This window comes from Cetorhinus maximus, chromosome 20, assembly GCF_964194155.1.
Source record: "Cetorhinus maximus chromosome 20, sCetMax3.hap1.1, whole genome shotgun sequence".
Classification (NCBI taxonomy): Eukaryota; Metazoa; Chordata; class Chondrichthyes; order Lamniformes; family Cetorhinidae; genus Cetorhinus; species Cetorhinus maximus.
Window position 1 is genome coordinate 86,202,268 of NC_135898.1, and position 12,140 is coordinate 86,214,407.

Genomic DNA, 12,140 nt, shown 5'->3' on the forward strand with positions numbered 1-12,140 from the left:
CCAATGAAGTACTTTGCAAGGATAGTCACTGCTGCAGTTCTAGGATTGCTATGATATGGAATTTTTTTTTTTTTTTTTTATTAACTAGCCTGTTACGCAATCTTTGTGTAACATCCCCCAGCTCCCTAATCCATACAGACCAGAATGTACTGGCTTTGTGAATATAAGTCTTGGTCTGTGGTGATTTAGTTGATTAGAATGATTGGAGTTTCTCTCACATCTTCTGGATAAAACCTAACAGCAAGTTCACTGTAGTCAAAGTCCGTGCGCAGATGTTGGGACAGGATGGGTATCAAGCCCCATTTTCATATCCCCTCCCCCTGCCCTCTCACCACCAACCTCCCCAACCACCCCTGCACCCCCCACCACCACCACCACCACCGCCACCCAGGAGGTCCAATAGCCCATCACTCACATTGGCCAGACTCACACAACACTAGAGAACGACCACTGGGATAGATCTCCAGCAGCCATACAACCCATAACCCTAGTGAGTGTCAGCACCTTCAGGAGCAATAGGGAGAAAACTAGAGGAGAAGCTATTGAACCTTAATACTTTTGTTTGACTCTGAAATGGCCACTGCCTCTGAGTGGAAAGTGGCAAGGACTTCCCTTTGACTATTAAACATTGAGGTGAAGACGGTGAGGTTTGGGTGAGAGAAACTTCTTCAGGCCCGCCATCAACTATCTCATGCTTCGGCCTGGGATTGCGTCCAATGGGAGTTGGGTTCATTATTCCCAGTTATTCAAGATGCACTTGGATCGATCCTGCGTTGGACTGATGTAAGCTATTTACAGTGCCCGAAATATGTGGTACTTTTTGAACTTAGACTTCACTTGTTGAATTGCTGTTCCCAGCAGAGGGTTACCTTTTCAAAAAAAAACCTTTTCCTTCTATTGGGATATTTTTAGGACTCTTCCCTATTTTTGTAGCATGCAGGCTTTTTCTTCAGGGCACAAGCTTTCCACATCATAGTGGATGATCTGTGTTCAAGGGCAAATGCCTAATGCTCATGGCTTACACCTTGGCTCCCTTCAACACTCTTTGCTACTAGCTGTAAGGAGCCACTAGAAACCTCTCAACTCTCCCTTTTTCTCTCTTTCTGCTCAGAGGCACGGCAGTCTCTGCCTTGAACTTCCTGACCTCAATTTGGTTTCAGTCTGGAAATGAACAGAACTGGGCCGGGATTTGAGCCTTGTGCTCAAGCAGAGAGCCTGGAGCGATGCCCATTAAAATGCTACTGCCATATTGGGACTGGGCAGCCAAGTGGAAGATCCCATGGAGTATGATGACATATTCCAGCACCAACATGATGACATCATATTCATGTGCCGCACGATGACATCATATTCAAGTACAATGTGATGACATCATCTTCAAGCGACACTTTTAATCGATGAATGTTTGAGTTTACAAAAATATTGCAGGAGGGCATCAAATGTTAAATAAGAAAAATCCCCTTTCTGCAGCTGAGAAAGTGCCCACTTTTGCCAGAAAATATACTTTAAATAAGTAATTCAAAAATAAATCAATCTGTTGCACAACACAGGCCACAGGGTAATTTTCGTGAGAAGGGAGGGAGGCTCATGTGGAGCATAATGGACCAGAAGGGATGAAGGACCTGTTGATCTGTCTCATCCTGTTTCGCACGTGAGTTAGGAGATCGGTAATAACAATGAAAGATACCTCGGCGGTACACTCAATTCCCTCCCGTATGCCACTTACGCTGTGGCCCAGGATCCTGTAAATATGGTCAAAACCAGTTTGGGTCAGGAACAGCTAAAACTTGGTGTTAGTCCGTCCAAATCGGCAGGCGCCGCACTTGATGCTATTCTGTGCTGTGCCGTGCGATGCCCATCAGCCAGGGCATGTCAGCGTTATAATATAACGATGGCAGCAATGAAACATAATTGTCGTGGCCTAAAGGCTAGTGGTGGCTCATTAAACAATAAAAAAGAGGCTGGTGTATAAGTCTAGGTTTTAATTTTTGGACTTTCAATTTATTTCCCTCTTCAATCTGCCCCCAAAAGGTTGTGCCAACCGACCAGAGAACCCTCTGCTTCACCATTGGGCTCTTGTCTAACGCTAAACCAGCCACCCTTTGGATTCTATGGCGATCTTGTTCGAGTTTCTCTAAACCAAGGTGACACGAGTGACTGCCTCCCATGCCTCTTCCACTGGCACGGGGAGAGTCCGTGGAGATTTTAGCCCCAGGGATGGTGAGGTGACATCCCTTCCGACCTCTGATAACACTGCCTCCCTGCATTTTGGGGGAAAGCATCCTGTTTCTCACCTCCCCAGTGGCGACGGGATTGGGAACACGTGACAGGAAAAGCCGAGGCTCATAGACTTGTGGAACGCACTGGCAAGATTTTCCCTCTCCCCCCAACCACAACCACCTCCACCACACACACATACCCCACCCCCCCACTCCCAACACCTAACCGGAGTGGTTTATGCATCAGCTTCATTATACAAGAGGCCTGGGAAACAAAGCTGCAAATCACACAATGGCTACTCAGGTAGCAGCGTAACTGTCCAACTTGTGACCCAACCATCACAATCTATCCCAATCCTTTGGGCAGTGGGTTTAGCTGCCACGCTTTATATCTTTTCTCCAGGTTTGTGATGGGGTTTCTCTCTTCTCATGAAATTTTTGCAAATTTGCTTCTTTAAACGTCAAATGTCATCTGCAAAGCTTGGGACAGTTGGAGCTTGGGTCGGTCCACGGCAGGTGCACGTCCATAAGGTTGAAGTGACAGAACGGAAGAGCCTTGTCGCGCTGTCCAGCTCTACAAACTGTAAAGGGTTGGCGGTTCCAAACGCAAACAGCCATACACATCAGCCTCCACACCATGTCACTGTGTACAGCTCGACAATACAGCTCACCTTCCAGCTTTATTATTCTGCAGGAAGCTGAAACTACTTCACTCAGTTTATTTCCATTGTTTTAAGCATGGTTGCAAAGGTATAACAGAGTGCTGCATGTGTGTGTGCGCATTTGTGTGGCTGGTGTTTGTGTGTACGTGTGTGTGTGTGTGCATGTAAATATAGATGCTTGTATGTGTGGGTGTGTTTGTGTGTACACGTGTTGTGCATGTGTAGTTATGTTTTATGTGCGCGTGTATGTTTTTGTAAGGGATGGGCAATAATTGCTGGCCTAGCCAGTGACACCCACATCCCCTAAATGAATAAAAATAATGTTTTTGTGTACTTGTGAGCTTGTAGATGAGTGTGTGTGCATGTCTGTGTGCATCTGTGTGTGCATGTTTGTGTGTGCATGTGTGTCCACACAGGATGTGTTTGATTGTATGTGTTTGTATCTGCAGGTGTATGTGTTTGTGAGTGTCTGTATGATTGGATCTGGATGTTTGTGTGCGTGTGTGTATGTATGTGTGTGTGTATGTATGTGTGTGTGTGTGTTTTTGTGTGCGTTTGTGTGTGCCTGTGTGTGTGCTTTTGTGTGCGTTTGTTTGGGTGTGCCTGTGTGTGTGTGTGTGTGTGTGTTTTTCTCTGGGTGTTTGCTGTCTTGTCTCTATCACTATAGTGTCATTTAACTAAATTCTGATAAAACACTTTCTGAGTTTACTAAACTGCAGTATGCTTGGTCTGGGATTTGCCTTTAATGGGAGAACAACACTGCAATTTTTCTTTATTCGTTCAGAAAGTTTATCTCAGGATGCGTGTTCATCTGGAGTTTGACAAATTGGCGCATTAGAAAGGAGCAAACCAGAGACTGAACATTTGCCGAGCTCTTTCAGTTCTGTTCAACCTGTTGACAGTTTAGGCAGTGGAAGACCAAGGGTTCCGAATGTTGAGTTGCTGGGGTGCATCAGAGGGTCAAGGCTTCAGGCTAGAAGCCAGTGGACTAAGCCAAGCAGGACCACAGCAGCCTGGTAGAGATAGACAGAGAGTCTTGCAGCTGATGAGAAACCTCCCCCGAAGTAAGCGACTTGAGCTGTTGGGCAGTAATAAAAATCGAAACAGGAAAGAATGGAAGAGGAAGGAAAAAGAGGAGAATTAGTGTCTAAGCATTCTTCACAAAGCACTGAAGGCAGCCCCCACCATTTAAACAGGAGTGGATACTGGAAATCTGAACCAAAAACAGAAAAGGCTAGAAACACTCAGCAGGTCAGGCAGTGTCTGTGGAGACAGAAGCAGGGTTAACGTTTCAGGTTGGTGACCTTTCATCAGAACTGGGAAAACGGGAGTTGAAACAGGTTTTAAATAATTCCAGAGGCAGGGAAAGTTGCCGGTGGGGGGGTGGGGGGGGGAGGGAGAGTGTGGGGTGGAAGGAGAAAGAACAGAGGGGAGAGTCCGTGAGAGGGCAGAAGCCAGAGCGAGTGATTAAATGACCAAAGGGATGATGGTGCAAGGTTTTAAGACATTGCCTCTGGCAGTGGCTGAAATTTAATTCAGGTAAGTACACAAAACAAGTATTTGCCACATTGTTTGTGCGTTGACTTCAATAGATTTGAGTATTGGGTGGGTCTTTTAACTGGTGAAAAAGAGCAATCCCACCTGTTTTGTGTCAAAGGCCATATCCAATTTGCTAGGAACACAGGAACAGGAGGAGGCCATTCAGCCCCTCAAGCCTGTTCTGATGATCAATGAGATCATGGCCAATCAGTGTCTTAACTCCATATACCCACTTTTGCCCCATATCCCTTAATGCCTTTGGATAACAAAAATCTATCAATCTCAGTCTTAAAATTAACAATTGATCTCGCATCAGTTGCTGTTTGTGGAAAAGAGTTCCAAACTTCTACCGCACTTTGTGTCTAGAAATGTTTCCTAATCTCACTCCTGAAAGGTCTGGTTCTAATTTTTACGCTCTGCCCCCTAATTCTAAACTTCCCAAGCAGTGTAAATAGTTTCTCTTTATCTACCCTATCTGTTCCCCTTAACATCTGTTCCCCAATTGAAAGAAAGGAAAACAAAGGACTTGTATTTATATAATGTCCTTCATGACGTCAGGATGTCCAATTAAGTGCTTTTGAAGTGTAGTCACTGTTGTAATAGAGCAGCCAATTTGCAACTAGCAAGTTCCCAGAAGCAGCAATGTGATAATAGGACTATGTGCATGTTTGCGGAAAGAGCAGTGTGCTATAGACAGGGCTAAGCCATCCTACAATCAATGGATCAGATGAAAGCTCTTCAGTCCTGCCACATCCAGTCGCGAATGGTGATGGACAATTGAACAACTAACAGGAGGAGGAGGAGGAGGCTTGACGAGAATCCCCATCCCCAATGACGGGGGAGCCTAGAACATCAGTGCAAACAGCATGGCCGGAGCATTTGCAACCACCTTCAGCCAGGAGTGTCAATGGATTCTTCCTCCCCGGATCCCCAACATCACAGATGCCAGTCTTTAGCCAATTTGGTTCACTCCATGTAATATCAAAAAACGGCTTAAAGCACTGGATACTGAAAAGGTTACGGGTTCCAAAAACATCTCAACTGCAGTACTGAACACTTGTGCTCCAGCACTAGCCGTGCCCCTAGTCAAGCTGTTTCAGTACAGCTACAACGCTGGCATCTACCCGGCTATGTGGAAAATTGCCCAGTAATGACTGGTTGACAAAAAAGCAGTATAAATCCAAGCTGGCTAATTACCCTCCCATTCATCTACTCTCAGTCATCAGCAAAGCGATGGGAGGTGTCGACAGTGCTATCAAGTGGCACTTACACAGCAATAACCTGTTCACTGATGCTTAGTTTGGATTCTGCCAGGGCCATTCAACTCCAGACCTCATTATAGCCTTGGCCCAAACATGGACAAAGGAACTGAATTCCAGATCCGGGCTGAATAAATTGGAGTCAAAGATTGGCAGGAAAAATGTCAGCTGCTCAATGGGCTACCTTTAGAGAAAAGATGATTCGGGCACAGTCAAGGTATATTCCCTCGAAAGGGAAAGGTAGGGCAAACAAATCCAGAGCTCCCTGGCTGACAAAGGAGATAGAAATTAAGATAAAGAAGAAAAATTGTGCTTATGACAGGTACCAGGTAGAATTGAGAACCAAGCTGAATAAAGAAGGTTCAGAGGGGAGGTGAAGAAGCAAGTAAGAGAAGCAGAGGGAGTATGAAAGAGACCTGCAGCTAACATAATAGGGAATCCCGAAGTCTTTTATAGGCATGTAAACAGCAAAACACATGGTAAAAGGTAGGGCCGATGAGGGACCAAAAAGGGATTTACACATGGGGACAGAGGACACAGCTGAGGTACTAAATACTTTTCCCAGTTCTGATGAAAAGCCATTGATCTGAAATGCTAACTCTGTTTCTCTCTCCACAGTTGCTGCCCAGACCTGCTGAGCATTTCCACTTTTCATTATTGAATAATTCAGTATTGGGTCATCTAAGCATTGACCTTCAAGAGGGAGTTACAGAGTGAGTGTGAGAGAGAGAGAGAGAGAGAGAGTGAAATCGTCCAAAGTTAAGACTAGAAATAAATTCATCTGCACATTGGTTAGACTGCCAATTTTGAAAGTTTTGGTTTTTTTTTTAATAAAAGGGGATATAAAAATAAACAGGAAACCTACTGAACAGTAAGATATGTTAATCATTCTACGGTACAGTGATTGAGATGAGAGTGCTCCTCAGCAAAACATGTTCCGTTTCACCATCTGCATGATTAGAAGGATATTGTTAAGGAGCTGTAAATTGGTCAGAAACACGGTATAATCAAGAGATCCCAACGCGTTTTTTTCTTAAGCTAACGTTGTCCAAGTCGTGAAGCGTTGATTCCAAGTTAGTTGATCTCACCAAAAATCGCTGTAGGGTTGGAGCAGAGCGTTCTGGCTAACATTCTTCCTAGAAGTTGATAAGGTCACTAAAAAAACACTAATAGGTTACTTGGGTTTTATAAGTAGAAGCATAGAACATAAAAACAAAGTGGTCCAGCTTCGACTGGAACTGTGGCCAGGCAGGTAAGGTGGGCCTCTAGGCCTGCCTAGAGTACTAACTACCTGGGCTGTGCTAGGAGACTGTCTCCAGGCAGCTGAACCGTTCCTCTATGCATCCAGGGACCTGGAGGCTAACTGGGAAATTCCAGTTGGCTCCGACAATAAGCCTTCATCTATTTTTATTTATTTATGCGATGTGGGTGTCGCTGACCCGGCCAACCCATCCCTAATTGCCCTTGAGAAGGTGGTGGTGGTGAGCCGCCTTCTTGAACCGCTGCAGTCCCTGTGGTGTAGGTACACCCACAGCGCTGTTAGGGAGGGAGCTCCAGGGTTCTTAACGATGTCAGTTGGCAAACCACTGCTTGTGGGGACCAGGATACCAGAACTGAGAGGATATACTTATCATATACTGACGCAAGGTCACAGACCTGTTATCTTTGTTTCTCTCTCCACAGATGCTGCCAGACCTGCTGAGTATTTCCAGCATTTTCTGCTTTCATTTGTGAACAGACAGGAGCTCTTTTCTTTAGAAAAGAGATGGCAGGGGGGTGACCCAACAGAGGTCTTTAAGAGGATGAAAGACTTTGATAGGGTAGACGTAGAAAAAAAGCGTTTCCAGTTGAGGGGGAGACCAAAACTAGGGTGTCATAAATATGGATGGTCATTAATAAAGCCAATAGGGAATTCAGGAGAAACCTCTTTACTTCGTTACCCAGAGAATGCTTAGAATGTGGAACTTACTACCACAGGGAGCCGTTGAAGTCAATAGCATAGATACATTTAAGGAAAAACGAGGTAAACAAATGAGGGAGAAAGAGCAGATAGGGTGAGATGAAGTAGGGTGGATGGAGACTCATGTGGAGCATAAACACCAGCATGGCCCTGTTGGGCTGAATGGCCTGTTTATATGCTGTAGACTTAATGTTACTCTATGTACTTGTCCCCAACATATCTGTGTTCGGGGAGAGAAGATCACTCCCATTCCTTAGTGCTGTCAGGGACTAGTGGTGGGATGTGTTGATTTACAGATATTTGCTGGACTCACCAGCAAAGAACCGCCACTTGATATTAGTGAATCGGTGAAACTGGCCAATTCTGAACTGCATTTTGCAGCTTCCACATCCTGAGGGAGGAACTTGGGGAGCGCTGGAAATCGGCGGCAAATCAATCGCGGGCAACAGAAACTAGAAGACATCGGCACAAGACTGGCGGGAACTTGGGCGTCAACTTCAGAAAACTGGCAAACTGCAGGTGCCACGCGGGCATTTCCGGTGAAGCTCATAGTCAAGGCTTTTGGAAACTGAGCCAGGCTCTGGCACTGAGCTAGCCCATTGGTGAGCTCTGGGACTTGGGGGGGATTGGGGGGGAGGGGGGTGGAGAGCGGGGTGGGTAGGAATGGGTTGTGAATCAGAGGCTGCTGAGCTCCAGTCAGTACCATATCGGGGAGAAGCCAGGGGGAGCATTCCACCGGTGGTTCCTTGAAGGACTGGTGATTGCTACAGAACCATGAGAATTGGTTGGTGTGTAATTAGGGGCGGGCAATACATGCTCGTCCTACTCACGACACTCACATCCCAAGAACAAGTTTTTAAAAAGTCAACTCTTCAACTGATCAGAATCTTGCTACTATCAACAAATCAATCTTTATTCATCAATTAACGGACGGCTCATGGCAATGACTTTGAAACTCAGACAGATTAGGGTTGGATATTGCAGAACATTATGGAATTATGCAGCACAGAAGGAGGCCATTCAGCCCATCATGCTTATGTTGGCTCTTAGAAAGGGTTATCCAATTGGTCCCACTCCCTCTGTTCTTTCTCCAGAGTCCTGTAAATTGAATTGAACTATTCATGGCCTCAATGAACTAGTTTTTTTTTCATTGTAGTCGCTGTTATGATGCAGGCAAATTCCAACAAAGTCCCCAGAAACAGTAATGAGATAAATGACCATTGAATCTGTATTAGGGGTGTTGGTTGGTGGATAAATGTTTTCCAGGATACCGTGCGTGACCCTCTTTGAAGAAGACCTTTTACAATGGGCCTCAGTTTGCAAACAGCGCCTGTGATGGTGCAGCTCTCCCTTCGTACTGCCCCAAAGCATCTTCTGACACACCAGCCAAGGCAATAAAGCAGAAAGGAGCCTTGGCCTTATGGTGTCAACTGTTCAAAGATCATTACAACACTCTGTAGGCGTTTTATTCAGAAAAGAAATTTAAGGTTAGCCTTTTTTTGATCAGTTTTCAAAGGACAGTCATGGAGGGCAAATTAAACTTTATTTTTTGATGTTAATTTGTGGTGGAGGCTTGACTGTGCAGAGTGGCAAATGGTTGTTTGGGGCTTCTTTTGGCCAAAGGGTGGAAACAGGCACTAACTGGATGCTGCGCTAATACGATTGGGAGATCCTGTGGCGCAGTGGGTAATGTCCCTACCTCTGAGCCTAGAAGGCTCTGGGTTCAAGTCCCACTTCAGGTACTTGATGGCTACAGAAGGTTTGTAATGTGGTCAAACAGGTTGATTATCAGCCTGTAAATCCTTCCAGTATGCCTGGTGGCAGGTGGTGAGAGTTTCCTGGTTAGCCATACTGCAGAAGGCAATAGCAGACTGCAGTACTTTGCTAAGCATAGTCATGGAACAATCCAATGGAAGCTGCCAATGCCCTCTAGGGCATGACACGAGGAGGTTAATAAGACTAATCAGTTTGGAAGTCTGCATTTTGTTCATAATTTTGGCTCTAATTACAAACTAGCATAATTTGAACCTGTCTGGAGGTGCTAAAGGAGAGAACTGCAGGCTTAATAGTCAGGGACTGATTATACACAATTTTTATGGCGCAGCATATTTCAGCTTCACGCTCCCATTTGCATGAAGATGTGGAGCGTTCTGGCTGACACACAGCAGCACGTTTCAGGGTGGTTCAGGGACGGAGGGACAGGGTACACAGGTTCTTGAGCGTGATACTGGAGGTCCTGGTGGAGGAGGTCCAGAGGAGGTTCTGTACCTGCACTGGGTGGGATGGAGTCTTCCTCAGCCTCCTGACTGTCTCTCCTCCAGCTGCTGCTGCTTCTCTGTCTGGACTCATGCCCTCGTCCCATTCCTCATCCAAATCAAGGCTGATCTCTAGCCCATAACCAACAAGCATTCCCTTCCTCCTGGTGACTCCTCGAAGGTATCCGATATGGAGGAGGAGCATCACACTCACTCTTTTCAGCTAAAGACCTCAAGAGGATTTCCAGAATAAATATTGTTCGAATATTGCAGACGTCTTTGGCAAACTGTCCCACAGAGTTCTCTGAAGGGTTTCAAAGATCCTCTTCAAACCACCAGCGGCAAATGAATAGTGAAAAGTAATATACCTTCAATAACCTCTGCAATGGCTAGTTTATTTCCAATCAGCTGGCCGCTCTTAGGAGAAGGTGCTAGATCCAGCATTAGCCACCAGAGCACCATGCAGCCTCCTGAATGAGTACTAGCAGGCAATCTAAGTGGCAGTCAGCTACGTAACGATCTTGTGCGTGCCCGTTCCAACACCTTCACTCGCATAGCATCTTACGCTAAACGTGGTCTAAACCCATGTTACAGCCCGAGGCCCTCAGCTGGGCTATCTCAGAAGCTCTTCAGCACCTGAAAGAGCCCTCGAAAATCACCCTGACTTTGTTTCTGTTTCTGGAACATGGAGTGTGACCATCAACGTCATGGCGGCGGGAGGAGGTGGTTACCATTGGCTAGAAAGTGAACTGGGCCGAACCATTTCAATAGGGACTACACTTCAAAACACTTCGTCGGCTGTTAAGTGCTTCGAGATATCGTGAAAGACACCACTGACAATGTTTTCCCCGCTCAGGTAATCAAGAACACGGGACAGTCTCAGGGTAAAGGGTTTAGCTATTGAGGACTGAGATGAGAAGCAATCTCTTTACTTAGAGGTTTGTGAATCTTTGGAATTTTCTACCCCAGAGGGTTGTGGATGCTCAGTTGTAGAATATATTCAAGACTGAGCTCCATAGCTTTTTTTGGATATGAAGGGAATTAAAGGGAAATGGGGATGGCGCGGGAAGGTGGAGTTGACACTGAAGATCAGCCACGATCTTATTGAATGGCAGAGCAGGCTTGAAGGGCTGCTCCTATTCCTTATCTTATGTTCTTATGAAAAAAATTGGAGAGAGATTGGATAAACTATGATGGGAGAGATAGAAATCTGTAGAGGAGATAATGATTGCCCCTTGAATGACAAGTGGGTAAGGGAAATAGCAAATAGTTGGAGCTGGGTGACCAATCCTTCCCATGTCCAACCAAATGTCCCAGTAATTAAAATTGCATTAATGTCTGGAATGAGGTGCAAGAACTCCCAAAGCTGTCAATCTTGAGAACGAGTGTTTTGAGAGCCTTTCTGTAGTGGTGCATGAACAGGTCATTTATTTAGTGAGCGTCTGCATAAGATATACATTGGTGTAAAACTGAAATTCAGCTCGGTTGTGTTGAAGTGCTTAACATTTTCATAAGTGTAATTGTTAAAGCGTTAAAAGACCATTTATCCAGGTGCAATTCACTGACCCACACACGCTGTCCCATCTTCATTGGGTTCATAACCCTGATTGCATTTCCTGTTCGGCCGACACTTGTAGCCTCCATACGTGTTGATACAGGTGGGCTTTTCCCTGGGGCACATTGCAGGAAACTGGACACATTCATCCGCATCTAAAAAAAATTGGAGAAAAATTCTAAAATAGCAATGGTTAAACAGAGCAGAATACATTAACGGAGCTTGAAATTCCTGTGGTTAAAGAGGTAGGATAAATATTTCCTAGCGTCACAGGAGAGCTGGATGGACACTTCCTACGTTTAGTTTTAGGGTCACTTCTGCAGTACAAGGGGTTAATTCTAACTGTGTAGTATGCTAATCAGATGGTGTATAGAACATCACAAGAAATGATGCAACATCCCACGATCTTGATCTCTCCTGTACAACTTTGCAGTAAGATGTAGCCTGCAGTAAGAGACATTTCAATGAAGTTAGTGTGTTACATACCTCAGCAGACTCAGTAAATATTCTGTATTAGTCTAACAATAACAGGAATATTATATGGTGGCAGCGAGTGAAAAAAACCAGCCATGGAGATGTCTCTACCATTGCTAGAAAGCTTCGAAAAGATTGCAGGCCTCAAACAAGCAGAAGTATGGCTGAATTAGTATGGTTTGCCAAATATTGAACTGCGAGCAGTGAACAGGTCAGT

The 12,140-nt window shown here is 45.2% G+C and overlaps 1 protein-coding gene across 2 annotated transcripts in view; it reads right to left on the minus strand.

The window, feature by feature from the left end:
- Positions 1 to 3,716: 3,716 nt before the first annotated feature.
- The window catches only part of LOC144694544 (cartilage acidic protein 1-like), a 286,667-nt gene continuing 278,243 nt past the window's right edge, over positions 3,717 to 12,140 (minus strand). Inside the window, exons 13-14 of one of the 2 annotated variants that reach the window (XM_078565103.1) lie at positions 11,461 to 11,604; positions 3,717 to 3,959 (exon numbers count right to left, since the gene is read on the minus strand). In XM_078565103.1, coding sequence (XP_078421229.1) covers positions 3,850 to 3,959; positions 11,461 to 11,604 — 254 coding nt within the window. In that variant the 3' untranslated portion in view covers positions 3,717 to 3,849. Of the gene's footprint in view, positions 3,960 to 11,293; positions 11,605 to 12,140 lie in introns of those variants that run through there. The other variant, XM_078565102.1, reaches the window with a different exon arrangement.